The sequence below is a fragment of the Electrophorus electricus genome, chromosome 10, assembly GCF_013358815.1.
Source record: "Electrophorus electricus isolate fEleEle1 chromosome 10, fEleEle1.pri, whole genome shotgun sequence".
NCBI lineage: Eukaryota > Metazoa > Chordata > Actinopteri > Gymnotiformes > Gymnotidae > Electrophorus > Electrophorus electricus.
Genome location: NC_049544.1, coordinates 23,912,619 through 23,929,043, shown reverse-complemented (window position 1 = coordinate 23,929,043; position 16,425 = coordinate 23,912,619). Strand labels below are relative to the sequence as shown.

The window sequence follows — 16,425 nt, the reverse complement described above, 5'->3', positions numbered from 1 at the left end:
CTGTGCAAGACCCAGCTCGGCCGCCAACGTTAGCAAAAGCAGCCCAGTTTGAGGGAGGGGAGACGTCTCTGCGCCTGCAGGGACCCACGGAGGAGCCCCACACCTTCACGCCGACCACAAACGCACATTCCGGCACTGGAATGACTGCTAGTGTCACGATACCAACACTGTGACTTTGATACGATACTTGCCTCAGTATCTTGATACTGAAACAATAGCATGCCAAAAACAAAACAAAACAAAAAAAAAACTTAACGTCTGAACACTGAATTGAAAATTCTTTTTTTTTTTTTACTCATTAAACAAAAGTTGAAAAAATTAAGATAATGTTAATAATGTTATTCTAATTAGGTTTTATAAACCTTTTACTTTTGCTCAACAAGCTATTGTTTAGTAAGATTTTAAACTGATGTTTGAAAGAAACTAATGCAGGTATATTAGTAACTGAATTAAAAATAATCATCACAGACTTATAGTCAGTAGTAGGTGTACCAATAACAGTATTTTCTGTCGGCCGATGCGGAGCGTGAATGTGAATTGTTAACTTAATAAATCAAAATAAATAAACAGAACTATAGCGTCATCACCGTGAATTGCCAAACTTAGTTAAAATCATTTAATAAATCTGCTCAGTAAATCTGTATTTTAGAGATAGTATGTATGTAGGTGTGTTTGGGAATGAATCAGTACATGTATGACATTAATAAGGGGATTATTATAAATAATTAGATCAAGGTCAGTGTTATTAAAGTTTTTACAAGATATTCGGTAATCGGATATCCCCTGTATCCTTGCGCTTATGCGATTTCCTTGATAGTCATCTTTAAATTTGAAACCAGGCATCACTTCACAAGTGTATATAATAAGACTCAACACGTGCAGGTCTGCGTTCTTCTGGGGTAATGTTCTGGTAACATTAGTCATTACTGACCAGACTGGACATGCCATTATGACCATCGCCTCTACTGAGGAGTGAAAGCCGATCCGCATACCCGTGAGCGAGTTACGGTTAATGGTGCCGCTATAATGTTACGGTTCAAAGTTAACATTACCAGTGTGAACATTCTGTTTTTAAATGCAGATGTGTGCCTCATTGCTAAGTTGGCTAAAAACATAAAGCCAAGTTAAAGAGTTATCATTGCACTTAATTGCATCATCAAACTCGTCCCAGAATGCATCGCGCTTGTTGGACTTGTATTTGAGGCATGCAACTGGCAGAATCGGTATTCGTCACTTTTTGAACTCTGTACAAGTCCGTGTGTTCGTCAGCAAGATCCTTCGCCAAGCTGAACTCTGTTTCCACGACTGTCGGAAACGAATAAGACCTAAACAAACAAGATTACCAATGTCAGGAATAACTCAAGAAAGCACACAAGCCGACGGGAGAACTGGCAATGTAACCATGACGCCACAATCTGTGACAAAAGCTAACAGACTATATCACATTTTACATCTCATAAAAGCGATTTATTCCAAACTGGCATTCCAGTCGAGGCATTCCGAACTGCTCCGAAACCAAACCGAGGCCAAAAGCTACAACTCTCCCCCTGTCTCACTGCAGAAGGTGGTGTTCTCTTGGTTCCTCAGAATGGAAAGCCTTCATCTAACTGTGGTTAACCACCCTCTGGAATATAAATAAGGCTGCGATCACAGATATCAATGGCTTCTGATTAGATAGGTCCGACGACTTCAAAAGGAACTGGAATTCCAAGCCGGAGCGATTGGGCTTAGTTGCTTGTGGAGGAAGGTAGCTGTTAATGTTAGATTTGCAAAAGGAAAACTTGTGGTCCTTTACTTTGCTGTGACTGAGTGGCCTGAAGACATATGACATATGATCTAGGGCTCGAATTCCTACACCTGCAGTGGTGTGGCCTTAGACTTTGAGGTCCAGGGCCCCACTGACCTGCTCAGTAATCCAGCCCACATACCAAGCCTTCTTTTTTGCCACCTGAACAAATAAGACTTAAGAATTCACATGACACAAATTTGCAGATTTAACCATTTTTAAAAAATGACGCAAAGTTTGAGAGTTGACGTCACCACCCCATACCCCTCACCACAATCAGTACTGTGTTCAACAGCTGGGGGTTATACAAGGACACCGTGACCCAGAGTGCACGGAGCCCTTACATTTCTGAAGAAGTAAAATTAACAGATGTGCTACAGGATTCCAGGGACGATCCCGATCCCTCTAGAGCACAACACCAAAACAAAAGCCATCTACTCATGACTCTGATGTTTAATCCTGGTGTTTTGCTGGTGTTTAATTCTGACCCTGTCCCCAAGGCACACGCACATGTGCACATTATTTTGATTACAATAATTGTATAATAATAAATATGTTACAATACTTTTACAATTCCATAAAATCATAAAATCCAAACCTACACCCACATACACAACAAAGGCAAAAAAAGTAGGAAGTTTGCTGTTGGTTGCTGAAAGCAGGCCCCACTGTGTATTTTCCCTCTAGACCAGTATGGTGTAACTTCATTGTGTTGTAACTTCAGCGTGCGGTTGCCCCCTAACTGAATTACGGCTTTCAGCCCTGCTTCAGCCCCATCGTCTCGTACCCAGGCCAGCTGTGTCCGCCTCGCAGTCGAGACAATAGAGAGCTTCCTAATCTGCTCTGCCGAGAACAACGCTTCCGGCCAGAGGAATGACAGTGGGTATTGATCAGTGAGGTGGCCGGGACATAATGGACTTACATTTACGGCAAAAGCTGACACTTTTATCCAAAGAGACTTACAATTATGACTGAATACAATTTGAGCAATTGAGGGTTAAGGGTCTTGCTCAGGGGCCCCAACAGCAACTTGGCAGTTGTGGGACTTTAACTGACAACCTTCTGATTACAACTCAAGTACCTTAACCACTGAGCTACCCCTGCCCCCTACCACTGTTTGTGCTCAAGTAATGCAGACTTCAAATGAGTCTGGGGACAGTTACGGAGCCTAGAGTGATTGCGATCAGAGAATACACGCCCTGCGTTTGTTGTGATCGGGTCTTATGGTACTACAGCGTGTCCTGAGTCAACAATCACGGTGCCACAGCAGGAGACGAAAGCAAAACACCATGCAAACCGCGCCAGCATGGGGGTACGTCAGTAAATCAGGGTTTCTCACTAAACTAAACCACCTGCAGCCAAACTGAGGACTGTCGCCTAGTAATGTTTCTTTACTTCTCCTAATCGACATTTGCTTCAAGACAAGGGAGAAAGTTTCCAAGGAGCAAGAGAAGGAAAGTGGGAAAGAATGGGAAGAGAGAGGAGGGGACAGTCAGAGGCTGTTAGACAACATCGGTAGACATTCCCTGGCAATAAATCTCTCATCTCCCCCACAATGACCAAGTCCAAGGCACACATCCCTGAAGCAGGAAGACAGGAAGTGGGAGCAGGGCCACACTGACTCGCCAACCAATCATTTGCTTTCACATCCACCCCCATGTGTAATGATCAACACCTGGCTGTAATCTCCATTAAATCTTGTTTCCCTAACTTGAACGTGACATCTTGTGCCTTTTTTTTATAAGCACGGGAGACTACAGGACACTCTGATGTTTTAGATATGACTATGAAAACAGTCATTTTGGCTGACATTGTCTGCATATTCCAAATTGAAATGGCAGATCCAGCTGCCAAGACTTGGATGAGCTACAATTCTAAAGGGAAAGTCGAGCGTAGAGAGGTTTTAAGCAATGGCAGAGTGCCAACAGCACCCCTCTGACACAGTAAGCCCGGAGAAGAGAGGACGTGATCTTTTATTGCTCCTGCACTGACTTCAAATGATAACTGTAACTAAAAATGTTGATATTGCTAATAATAAATAGAACATGTAGCAGCAACAGTGGGATAGCATTACGCTACCGCAGCCCTGAGTGCTAGCTAGATCAGTGCTAGCCAATGGTAAAGTGTTGCGTAAAGGGAGAGAGATGGGGTGGGTTTGGCAGATCCAGGGTACACAGTGTGGGCAGGAAGGAAAAGGGCAGGCTTCCTTCCTAGAGAGTGAGAAGATCAGTGAGAACACCACCCCACCGCCCAAGCCTCTCCAACCAATAACTGGACACAGAGGCTGGAGAGAGGCAGAGCGTGAACACCGCACATGGTGGTGTGTCTTTCTTTAACACCCTTCCTGAAGCCAGCAGTTGCAGTAGTGTTTCTAATGACTTTACAGGGCTAGACCCACAGGAGAGGGAGTGGAGTGGAGTGGAGTGGAGTGGCCTTTCTCTAGTGCTGACGGCCAAACAGGACTCATTACTGTTTGGCAATGACATCACATCTGGGTGGTGGGGGGATAACATGCTCTCCAGGAAATTAAGGAGCAGGAAACACATGGAATGTGTTCAAGTTAACATTACAGAAGTCTTGAGGACACAGGCCAGTACCCGGGGGGTGGGGTGGGGGGGGGGGGGGATTGACCCATGATCGAGTCACATGCTCGTGTGTTCAGGGACATTCTGGGCAGTGATAGGGAAGTTTAAGCTATGAATCAGCATTTGCCTTGATCTCCTTCTGGAGCACACTGCCTGTGTGTGTGTGTGTGTGTGTGTGTGTGTGTGTGTGTGTGTGTGTGTGTGTGTGTGTGTGTGGCAAGCAGCTGAAACGTCTGGGCAGAGGAAGTGGGCTGTAATTATTGTCTGATCTCAAATGGCCACTTTGGGAGGTGAGATTAACGTGGCTAATGGCAGGAAGGAACCATCTTGAAGGAGGAGCTAGCAGAATGTGGACAGGTGAGGAGGCCCAGCTGTTTGTGTGTTTCTGAGGGAGGACGCTCTCAGTCCTGCTCCTGCGCCTACGGGGCCTGGTATACCCAGGATTCCTTTGTGTACCACTCAGTGACGAGGACCCATCCTTGACAGAAAGTGAAACGTGGGATTTCTTGCTACTTAAACACACGGCTGAGAGAAAAGAAAGGAACAGGGGCCTCTGGTGAAATCTAGGCACTGACGAGAACTGTGCAAACACGCGCCTCCGGACCAAGGTCAGCCAAAGGTCGTCGCGCCCTGCTGATTTCCGTTTGCACACGGAGGCAGCACTGGGTCCAGTGAGCTGGCCAGCTGGACGGGAGCCGCACCGTCTGGGAAGGGCGCGTCGACTCTGTTGTCTTGGAGGTTCCTCAGCAAACAAATGTGGCGGATAAACGCGGTCATGCTGGCTGCGCACGCGGAAGGGACGCGCTGAAACACGCGTGCCCTCGAGAGCGCTAGGGGAAACCACGCTCAGCTTTAGCAAAAGGCAGCGTGACAAAGGCGAGTCAAACCAGCACAGTGGTAACCAGGGAGGCAGAGGTGAATTACATATCAAACCAACGCACTTTTAGTGAAAACAGAACGGATATCGGGAGCAGACAGAACGCCAATGGCTGCCAAAGCCAGACTTATCTACACCTACTGAAGCCCACAGCAGAGACAAAAAACACAGCCAAATCAGCACAAAACCAAACACAGGCATGTTACGATGACTCCTCAATGCGCAATCCAGTTGTATAGCCAGCAACATAAATATAAATATATGACTTTTGACAGAGATTCTTAACCCAGTTCTTCTGGGCCCGCACTCAGTCCACATTCACTGATCAATAATAATTCTGGTTCCTGCAAAACAAAGTCCATTTTTTTTTTAAATAATACATTTTACATTTTTTATTACTATAAAAAACAAACAAACAAAAAAACATGCTGCATCCAAATATCTTTTCAGAATTTCTCCATCACTCAGATTTTTGTGTTTTGTTTTAAAAAATTATATAAATTATACATTTATGAATAAGTAATCTATAATTAATGTAAGATTGCATAGTGACTTAAAAAACAAATTTGAGGTGTGAAACGAGTTCCTGAGTGGTGTTTGTCGCCTCACTGTTGCACCGCTGTTTTGAACCCCATAGCCATCTGCGGCTGGGAGTCTGTTCTGTGGGTGGGATGGTGTTAAGATTTCAATCACCCTTGCTGGTGCTGGGGGACTCAGTAAACCTGAGCAGTGTGGGGGCTTCGTCACGTCAGACCTGCTCGGATATAGCATCTAATAGACCCGTCACGATCACTTTACCTGGTGATTAACTGCAATTAACCATTTAATTAAACTGCAGAAAGCACACTTCTGTTGTATACATTATAAACAGCCTGTACGCCAGCGCCAAACGGGGTGAAAATGGGTGAGGTATGGAGGGAAAAAGAAAGACACATGGAGGAAAATACAGTAGAAAAGGTGGAGGAGATAGGTATGGGTGGACTGCACCCAGCTAAACAGACCAGCACCACTGTGTCCAACGCTTTCAACACTCCTCACTCAGCTAGTGTTAAGCGACTGAGCAAACATGTGTTTGGGATGTAAGGGGCATGTTCAGGAGACTGATGGGGGAAAACAAGCAGTCAAAGTGTAGAGAATCTCACCAATAACAAAGACAAAAGACTCCAGCAAGGTTAACTGCTAATCAAGCCGGGCGTGGGGGGGGTGAGCCAGGTGGCACAATATTCATTAAGGCATCCTTGTCAAAATCTAGTCCAGCTACAAGGGTGGGAGGCAGCGTGTTCCCCATTACTCCTGCCAAAAGATCACACAGCAGGCTGGTCAAAAATGCAAATATGGCTTCAGAGCAGCCGATATTCAACAGCCTGGACGAGAGACCGGCCAGCACGAGGGTACCGGGCCTTGACCTGGACGAGAGACGGGCCAGCACGAGGGGACCGGGCCGTGACCTGGACGCTGGTCTCCCTGATGTGCCTTACGCTGTTCCTAATAATTCTGTATAGGTGAAGAATAATTTTCTAAATAGACAACTAAAGCACTTTTGTAAACTGCTGAGGATAAGAGAACCTGTGAAATGCAATAAATACAAATGTAAATTTTAAAAAATCATTACTCTAAGCTATTGGCTCCAAGGCAGAAACCCCCTACCACGCCCCACTCTGTCTCAGTCTTGCCAGAAGAGAAACATCTGATCAAGTCACCAGAAATTCAGGAAACTGGAATCATGACTGAAGATGACAAACACCCACCACATTCCTGCACATGCTTCTAACACATGCAAGTGTACACACACACACACACACATATACAGACACACCAACAGAAAGTGGAGCAGTGGCTGTACTCATTACACAGACAAACTCCCACCATCTGCTGCCGTGCTATGGGGGTATAAGCGAGCCAACAGCATGCATGGTCCTGTGCGTTAGCATGTTTGTGAGGAGCAAAAACCTTTGACGAGGGGGAGGGGTGCAAAACAAGGTACCTACTGCCAAACTACGCACCATGTCAAGTTTCAACATGAACACAGACATAACTATGGCCGACTTGTGTGCGTCTCTCTCTCTCTCTCTCTCTCTCTCTCTCTCTCTCAGGGAGTGCCACCTACACTAAAGTCAGTCATGCAGATCAGGTTGCCGTCTTAAAATTTGGACAAATCACAGGAGGCTCCTGATCTGAAGCAGCCCTGGTTCTACCTGTCAGGCAAGTTCTGTTCAAGGAATCTGCACTTAACATCTTTCCAAGCTCCCTTCCAGAGGTTTAAGTGTTAACGGCACTAGGAGAACGATGAGAGATCTGATTTTCACAAGGTCGCACGGTGGAGGAGATGTGCATGATCTTAGCTAGGGTTCACAGTTTGTCACGTTTCCTGATGCGTTTCATACAATGAGCAGTTAAGGTTTTAGTGCCGGACCAACTCTTCTTAGGAGATGTCAACCATTTCACAACCGCGAGGCTCTCTCCGCAACCCAACGAGACAGACCGGTCGTAAATTCCGAGCAAAAGTCAATCTAAACGTATATATCAGAAATGTTCATGAACACTGGGCAGCAATAGCCATAATCATAATCTGCTATTAAAATCATACATTTTAGCCTCATGTTACTGCCAGTCATACTAACTCCACTGCCAGCAACATAAGTGCAGCTTCAGACATACAGTGCAGTAGCGGACAGACAGGCAATGCTGGTAGATGGTTTAATTCAGGTGCGAAGACAAACTGGAAGACAAAGTAGCTTCGTGAGCTAACCTAACTCCGAGTTGAGGAAAAGTTTGACCGCCGCGACTGCGCGCCCGGGACGGCCAATCTGTCAACCAGCATACCGTAAACAACTCTTAAACTTTCACGTTGCGAGAGGACAATTGCGAGAAACCTCCGAGCCACCCAAGAATTGCGACAGCTAAAAGATTTGTCAGACACACCCTCTGTGTAAACCAGCAAATGCGGACAGGAAAGCCGTTTAAATGACCCGAATGAATGAGCACGAATCCCGTGTGGCTAAACTAAACGAAATTTCTCTTAAAACAGCGTCTTACATGAAGGTGCGAACCAACTCGGAGTGACTTTACACTCGTATTTCCTGTCCGTTTCCCCACACTAGTCCAACCACAAAGAGTCGCCAGCGCTGGCCAGAATTACAGCGACGCGCGTATCTCTTTATAAAACACCAGCGATAATCAGACTTTCGCCCGCACCTGGACATAGTTGCTCTCGCAGTAGTCGGCTACTCTGGTGAGGTTGTGATGGCTCTCCACCAGGGCTCTTTTGCCGGCGGGGATCTCGTCCTCTAACAACATTTGCAGCTCTGCCATCTTACATCCCTGCGCGGCGCTCCGTCGTCGTCCCTATGATGAGCGCCGCAAACGCGGCGGTGGGAGAGGCGCTCCCTCTCCCCGGCGCGCCTCCGCGCCTATACGCACGGCGGCGCTGCGGAGCAACGGCCCAGCGCCGAGGACAGGGCACGCCGGGGCATGGAGTTTTACGGCACCCCGTCCAAAACGGGACAGGACAACACGCAAAGACATAATTTAATACAATAACGTTTTAGCCAGCTTTAAAGTCATGCCACAACCCTAGCACTCATTATAACGTGAAAAACCGGTCGATAACTGCTCGGATTCGTTTTACTACGTGCTTTTGTGAGGCACGGACAGACAGGAGTTAGCTCGTGTGAAACGACTACATTTCCTGGAGTGAAGGCCTTTAATCATTGCATTGTGGTAGTTGTAGGATTTTGTGACTCGCTTACACGTTACACCCTAACACAGCTTGCGAGGATGGCCCTCGTCACGGAACTACATTCCCCGGCGATATATGAGAGCCTCGGCCCGTGTCGCTAAAGTGTTTGCGAGGTCGAGGTCTTCATCGCTGGTCGCTGGCTAGCAAACAGATGGTAAGGGATTAAGTCATTATAAAATCTGCACGACGTTGCTTGCTGTGCACTTCACGCTTTTTTTTTTTTTTTTAAATCACGAAGGGTCGAGTGCTTGTATGATGAAGGTTATGTCTAATGTTTCCTGACCTTCCATTTAATCAGCGACATTAGTTGATGGTTTAATGCACTGGGTTAATCTGTAAACGCGGTGTTCCGTGGTTTATAAGGATATAGTGATATATAGCGAAATGCACTTTGCTACCACACTGTTCCGAATTAACCTGTCAGGTCGGACAGCGTGCTTACACTGCAACGAAGCGTGCGTGCCGCTTCGGAAACTCGTTTGCAAATTCCAATGTAAACGCGATACTTTTCTCTTCTTCTCCTCAGGTTTGATTCAGTGGTCTGTGGATCCCAAGTCACGATGGAGCCCGGTACCAAATCCACCCAGGAGCAGCGGTTCGCTGCAGCAGTCAAAGTGATCCAGAGTTTACCTTCGAACGGTGAGACACCGCGCGCGCGCGCACGCTGCTCGTTAACGTGGCACCAGCCCGCGGCGACCTGCGCGGGGGTTTGACAGCAGTGCGTCGTGCGGCGCTTTAAACGACGGCGTCTCCGCAGCATGATTATTGTAGTTTAATTCTGCAGCGGGACGGGACATTGACCCGTGAGGACGGAGTCTGACCGGTTAGGATTACTGGTGTCGGATTCAAGTCGTTACACGTGTGGAAAACACGAAGCACTGTGCGCGTGCTCATGGCTTGGACGCAAACGCGCACTTTTAGATCGCCACCGAAATTTGACACACACGGAGGCTTCGATATACTAACTGGACGTGAGGCGTGAATATGAATGTGCAGCGTCACAGCACTGTACGTTTCAACGCATCCATCTCATGTTACAGGCTCCTTTCAACCGTCCAACGAAATGATGCTGAAATTCTACAGCTACTACAAGCAGGCAACTCAAGGTCCATGCTGCATTCCCCGGCCAGGCTTCTGGGACCCCGTTGGCAAAGTCAAATGGTACCAGACAAGATTAACAACTTCTATGAAAATTGTTTTTCTTAGTTTTTGTAGCACTTTGCACAGTTCGTGGCAGTTTTTGGTCAATGCTTTTTTAAAAAAGTAATTGAGACTAGAATATTACACTGTTAGATTTAACCTCTGATCCACTGGGAATAAAGCAAACATTTGTTAAGTTGGAAGGTCAGTGACCTAGAACAAAAATGCTTGTTGTTCACATTCAGACTAAACTGACATTCATGAATAACCGAGTTGTAACTTTGTGTGCAGGCAGAAGTATTTTATTTGGCCCTGAAAAAGGTTCTCCCTGCACCACTAGGAAAGTTAATGGTACAGTGACCTTTCCCAACGCAGTAGTTCACTCACTGTGATGGTTTTCACATTATTTGGGTTGGAGTCCCTGAGCTGCACACAACCCTGAAAACAATAATGGCTGAATGTCCTTGAAATATGGTTACAGATGGTGTGATCGTGCCTAGAACTACAGCTGCTCCATTTAACCTGAAAAGACATCAGAAATCAAGACCATCTTAGCAATACAAAAGTCCCAATCAGTGGTATTTTTATTTTTGTTTGTTTATAGGGATGCGTGGCACGCTCTTGGAGACATGCCGAAGGATGAGGCGATGATCGCATACGTGGAAGACCTAAAGCTGGTAGTTGTTTCAAACGCTTAAGAACGTTTGTTTGCCAGCACCATTATCCAGTCACTCGCCGTGATCTCTCTTCTCGCCTTTGTGGGGTTGATTTCGGTTCAGATTCTCGAGAGCATGCCCGTGACGGACCAGGTGGAGCAGCTTCTACACGTGATCGGGCCGTTCTACGAGCTCGTGGACGAGAGGAGCAAAATCACACACGTGTCGGACCTGAGCACAGGTGAAACTCAACAGTCTTTGTTCTTATTTTTATCATCTGTAATAATGTTATGTTTTCATTTAAATATATTGTCATTTTTGCTTTAATATTTAATCTTTTACATCATAGCCTTTTTTCCCCTAAACTAAACAAAAAAATGCTACTTAAATATATAAAGTTGTGCGTATAAGTGGAGTCAGGATATCTGGTTGTCTAGTTTTATTGATCTGTGCATTTGGGAACATGTATATTCAGCACCCAGAATAAGTTATCAGTGGTACTCTATGAACATTACCTGTATTATTATAATACGTAGCACTTCTTTTTCTTCATTTTGTTAGTTATTTATTGTATTTGCTTTTGGTTTGGTGCTTAGCCCAGTTGGAAAGATTGGCTAGGCAACTTGAAGGCAAGTGTGTTCACCCACCAGCTCCTCCAAGTTTTGAATGTAGAGCTATTAGTTTAGTTATGGCTGTGTTGGTTTCCAAATCTCCAGATTGGTGTATTGCTGCAGATTTTATGCTCCTAGTTAGTTTGTTTGCATTCTTTCTAGTGCCTTAATGGTAAACTAGATTTTACAGCTCAGTTCATGCAGGTAACTCAAAGCCCGCGTGATAAGTGTGCGTTGTGATCGCTGTTAGGATTTGGGAGTTCGGTAACTGCGCCCTCGAAGGCCGTCACTAAGAGCATCATCAGAAATATGCAAATGAACGGAACCTTAGACGGCCATCTTGCGCAACGTAGTGAGAACCCGATGGAGGAACAGGAGGACGGAGGCGACGATGGCGACAGTGGTGATGACGAAGGTGAGAATGAAGAGGAGGAAGAAGAGTTGGCGCATATAAAAAAAGGTAATGCTGTCATGAGAAGACATCTGCAGTTATTTAAAACCCATTAACAACTTTAATAATTTAAAAAAGAGTAAAGTTTGAAAGTAAACGCTCCACCCCCTTCAGCCCAAGCACCAGAGAAAAAGGCGCCAAGCGGGAAAGTCGACAGTGTCCCGAACGGCAGCGTTGGCCAGAGTGCAGCGACTGTGGCGAACGGAGCACACGGCTCCAAATCTGCCCTCAATGGAAAGGACTGGGTGGAGAATGGTGGTGTCACTCAGACTGGGGCGAGTCAAAATGTCAGTAGTCACACCAGAGGTGAGAAAATCAAAGATCAAACAGATAGAGTTGCACAGATGGTGCTCACAAGCACTTTACCTGGAAGTGAAATGAGCTGGGGGGTGTATATCATATATTATATTATATAAAATGCACTTTATTTATTTATAATGGGGGAATATATATATATATATATATATATATATATATATATATATATATATTTTTATTTATTTAGTTTTATTTGTATTTTTTTTAAACCTTTTTGTTTTGTTTTCTTTTCCCCATCACAAGGTATTTGATAATGTGCATATCTTAATACTCAGTACTGGGTAGTATAATTAATACACATTAAGACATTTACCCTAACATTCACCCCCAAACACTGACATTTACCCCAACACTCATGGGCCTGATCACTGACATTCAGCTATTGTTCATAAGCTCTTCATGACCCTTTAAACCAGGAGTTCAAGGTTAAACATCAGCCTTGACTTACAGATTTAACCTCACACACCTCACCCTAAGAATTTAGTTATTAATAATGGGGCATATTGGTCATTTATTACTGTGAATTATTCAGTAACTACATTGAAACTATTATGAAAGTTATGTAGTAATGAGAGCAGGTCTTTGAAGTCATTCTGATGGATTACTTTTAATCTACAAGTATTTCTTATAATAAGATAACTTAAAGAATAGCACATTGGATAACAATTTCAGAAAATAACCTTGCTGACACAACTTTATTTGCATCTAGGATATTAATAATATTATAGTTGAAGCAAAATCATATAATTGCATTCTAATTTTTCAAAGACGATAACAATGATGTGGCCCCGCCTCCTCATGTGGCAAGTGATTCTGACAGTGAGGTGTACTGTGACTCCGTGGATCAGTTTGGCGTTGACGAGGTAAGACGTAGCTAGATACCGTGAAACTTCACTGAGCACTCTTAATCCATCGTAAGACTTCTTATATCAAAGTGTGTGTGTGTGTGCAGCAGGGCTGTGAACCATGTGTGATCCACTCTCTCCACGAAAGCCCCAGCGCTCTGTCCTTTCTGGAGGAGACTCAGCCCACGGGGCTGGACCTCGATGGCCTGCCCGGAGCGCAGGAAGGCGCCCGACGCGGAGGGGAGGATGGAAAGACTGGCAGCGGGGGAGCCCAGAGACAGGGCCTCGGTGTGGGCAGGCCTGGCAGTGCTGTGGTCAGGAGAGGACGAGGTACAGCGTGTACAGAGCACTGCACTGGCATTACAGGAGCGCAGGAGTGCTGGGAGTTGTAGTTTAAAATCCCAGCCACTTTTAACAGCTAATGTAAATGCAGTTGGCATTGGCATGAATATGTAACCAATAAAACAAGGCTGCTGGAAGAGCATAGATGGTCAAAATGATATTATGAATATGAAATGACCACAGAGAAATATGTTTCGAAAGGAAGAACTAGGAAAATAATTCCATAAAGCTATAAAGAGCTTGATCATAATTGCTATGTACGGTTCTCATTTGCATAATTCTAATTGATTAGTCTAGTAACAAGTGTGTGTGTGTGTGTGTAATATATATATATATATATATATATATATATATATATATATATATATATATATATATATATATATATATATATATATATATATATATATATATATATATATATATATATATATATTAATTCCACACACGCACACAATGTTCCTTTCAATGGTTGAATGGTCATGTTCGTCAGGTTCTAGGTCTCCAGGCCCGGGGTCCGGCGCTACAAGGCCGTTACACGCCGGAGAAGGTGGAGAAGGCTGGGGTCCTACTGGAGGCATGGGCGGGGACCTTAACGAGCAGATCGTCACGGCTCTGTCCCGCCTCCAGGAGGACATGCAGAGTGTCCTGGAGAGACTGCACACACTAGAGGTCCTCACAGCCTCCCAGGTTACAAACTACTCTTCTGTAAGCCAGTTATGGTTTAGGTTTCACAAGCAGTGACCTCCACCAGTGTCTGGACTTCTTCGTTTGTTTGTTTATTTCTGACTCTATACAGAATGTTTATTTGTAAATAAATGCTTATTTGTATACTTCTCTCCTCCCAGGCAAGAGTGTCAGCTTTGCCATCAGAGTACCTGCAAGCACCAGCAAACGAACCTCAGAAGGTGTGTGGGGCCACTTTGTGAAGGTTTAGTCTGGCAGCTGTGCGCTTGTTCCTCACCCAGGGGCTTCTCGGAGTGACTGATCTGTGGTGCTGAAGTCGTGTGAAGCACGAGTGCTGTGGGATAAACTGAAATTGCTTTAGTTATTTGATTTGAGAGCTCTCTCTCTAACACACACAGTACAATACGATATATACACATACTTCTGTGCGTGTAATTGCATAAAGCCTGCATGCAGGAGCTAGAGTAATATAGCAAGTGTGTTTGTGTTTGCTGTGTGCAGAAGTATTCCTGGTGGCCTTTTCACGTGGCCCCTACTACAGTGGCTCTTGCTATTGTCTGGCCCTTCATAGCACAGTGGCTCATTCGTCTGTATTTGCGGCGACAGAGAAGGTAACCGTACACAAGCCCGGTATTTCACATTGTCATGTAGTATTGTAATATAAAGTTGAATCTTGGAGGCAAATGCATGTAGGATGGGGCATGCAAGTGTCCCCACACCAGACGCTAGCACACGTGGCTGTCCCCCCTGTGGACGTGACAATCCAGGCCATAGAATTTTGTCTCCACCTTATCCATGCATGCATGTTTGATGTTTATTTATTAATAATAATTTAAGAAAATGTACGGTAATACTTTTTAAATGTAAATATAAAAGTTGTATTTGTGATCTAAAACTCATGGTATAAATTTGGGTCTCATCCAATCTGGGATCACTTTAATTCTTTGTTTGCTAAGCAAGTGATCTGCTGTCTGCCTGTGTTGTAGAAAACCCCACTGATGGGCGTGATCTCAGGGTGCGTGAGGGAACAGGCTGGGTCCTCTTCAGTTCGTCCTCTCATCTGCTTCATCCCTGCTTTTGCACTATAATGACAGCACTAAGAACAGACATAATACATGAATGGATGAAAGGATGAAATTGCAACTTATAATCAATCATAAAGGCTTTTTGTACTTTTTTAGTGTAATATAAACTAAGATTAGAACTGCTTGGTTTGAGAAAACAAGTAATGTAGGAAACAAAATGTCTTTTTTTTTCATATTGAAACCCAACAGGGCATTATGATCTTTGTGAAGCCCATAGTTATTGTGTTGGTCAGTCTGCTTCAATTGACCATACAATCACGTGTGCAAAGCTGCTAGCTGGTCATCCCCCAAGTATACCGATACTGAGGCGTAGAGGTTTAGTGTAGCAAGACCACTGAGGCATATACGTGTAGACCCCAGAATGTGTTCAAGGTAAATCTGAAATGTTGTGTTCAGAGTTGCCTAGTGTTTGTCCACACCCACACCAGAACAAAGCCATGCTCCAAAGTCTTGCAGGGCTGAAATAAGCGGAAGGTGATGTGGACGTTTGTACCAGCATCACTGCTGTGGCTGTCTGGTAGAAAGTCCACGTAACTGGTGTTGGAGCATGTCAAAACTTAACTGATACACACACTGATTAACAGAGGAGGGTAATTATCATATCACTGTCATAACTGTAATATGGGAAACTCGTACAAGAATCGCTCTCACCAGAAAGACTTAACATGTTTTAAGCATATTTCATTTTTTAAATGATACTGTGTCTCTAATTCTGTAAAGTGTGTTCCCCCATTTCAGTATGAAGCATTGTGAATTGCTGTACATCACATTAAGTTCTGCTGTTTGCATTAGACTGACAGTAATTAATGCATTTGTATTCAGAATTATCCTTTGAACCTGTTTCCTAATAGTGTAATTTGCTAAATACTGTATATCTATAATACATGTAAATTAGAAATAGACTATATAATATATGAATGAGTGATATTTTAATTGTAACATACTGTAAAATAGAATTTAAAACTATATTGAATTGATATCTGACTTTTTAAAGTAATTAGGTGAGGGTGTGTGTGTTTTGATTAGAAACATCTTTCTAGTAATGAAAGGATTAATAACCACTGTCTCCTTCAAATGAGCATCTGTGCATGTTCTGATTGTGAGCCTGGAGCACGAATAAACCTTTCACCTGGTTCTGGAGCATTCTGGTCACCTGCAAAATGTTTTAGTTTTTCAACTGAATCGTTTACTCTAACAAACCTCTTATGGTTGTACATTTTTAGGATCAAGAAACCATATTTACATTATTCATAGCATGGCTGCTGAAGTTATAGTCCCAAAATGTTGAGCATAGATTGTCAAA

The 16,425-nt window shown here is 44.3% G+C and overlaps 2 protein-coding genes across 11 annotated transcripts in view; one reads left to right on the top strand and one right to left on the bottom strand.

The window, feature by feature from the left end:
• abi1a (abl-interactor 1a) overlaps positions 1-8,640 on the bottom strand; it is a 32,003-nt gene extending 23,363 nt beyond the window's left edge. For all 8 annotated transcript variants that reach the window (XM_027017765.2, XM_027017769.2, XM_027017767.2 and 5 more), the window contains exon 1: positions 8,444-8,640. In XM_027017765.2, the coding sequence (XP_026873566.2) occupies positions 8,444-8,560 (117 nt within the window). In that variant the 5' untranslated portion in view covers positions 8,561-8,640. The remainder of the gene's footprint in view (positions 1-8,443) is intronic.
• Positions 8,641-9,051: 411 nt separating this feature from the next.
• Positions 9,052-16,262, top strand: acbd5a (acyl-CoA binding domain containing 5a). Of its 3 annotated transcripts, none has more exons than XM_035531164.1 (13): positions 9,052-9,141; positions 9,514-9,626; positions 10,028-10,148; positions 10,732-10,804; positions 10,907-11,024; positions 11,645-11,854; positions 11,960-12,151; positions 12,932-13,026; positions 13,119-13,338; positions 13,844-14,040; positions 14,199-14,258; positions 14,539-14,648; positions 15,024-16,262. In XM_035531164.1, exons 2-13 carry the CDS (start codon positions 9,548-9,550, stop codon positions 15,034-15,036), a joined length of 1,488 nt encoding a protein of 495 aa, XP_035387057.1. In that variant the 5' UTR covers positions 9,052-9,141; positions 9,514-9,547; the 3' UTR covers positions 15,037-16,262. The 3 variants fall into 3 exon arrangements, with proteins under 3 accessions (XP_035387057.1, XP_035387055.1, XP_035387056.1); XM_035531162.1 differs by having other exon boundaries at positions 13,116-13,338; XM_035531163.1 differs by lacking the exon at positions 9,052-9,141 and adding an exon at positions 9,160-9,248 and having other exon boundaries at positions 13,116-13,338.
• The last annotated feature ends 163 nt before the right edge of the window (positions 16,263-16,425 follow it).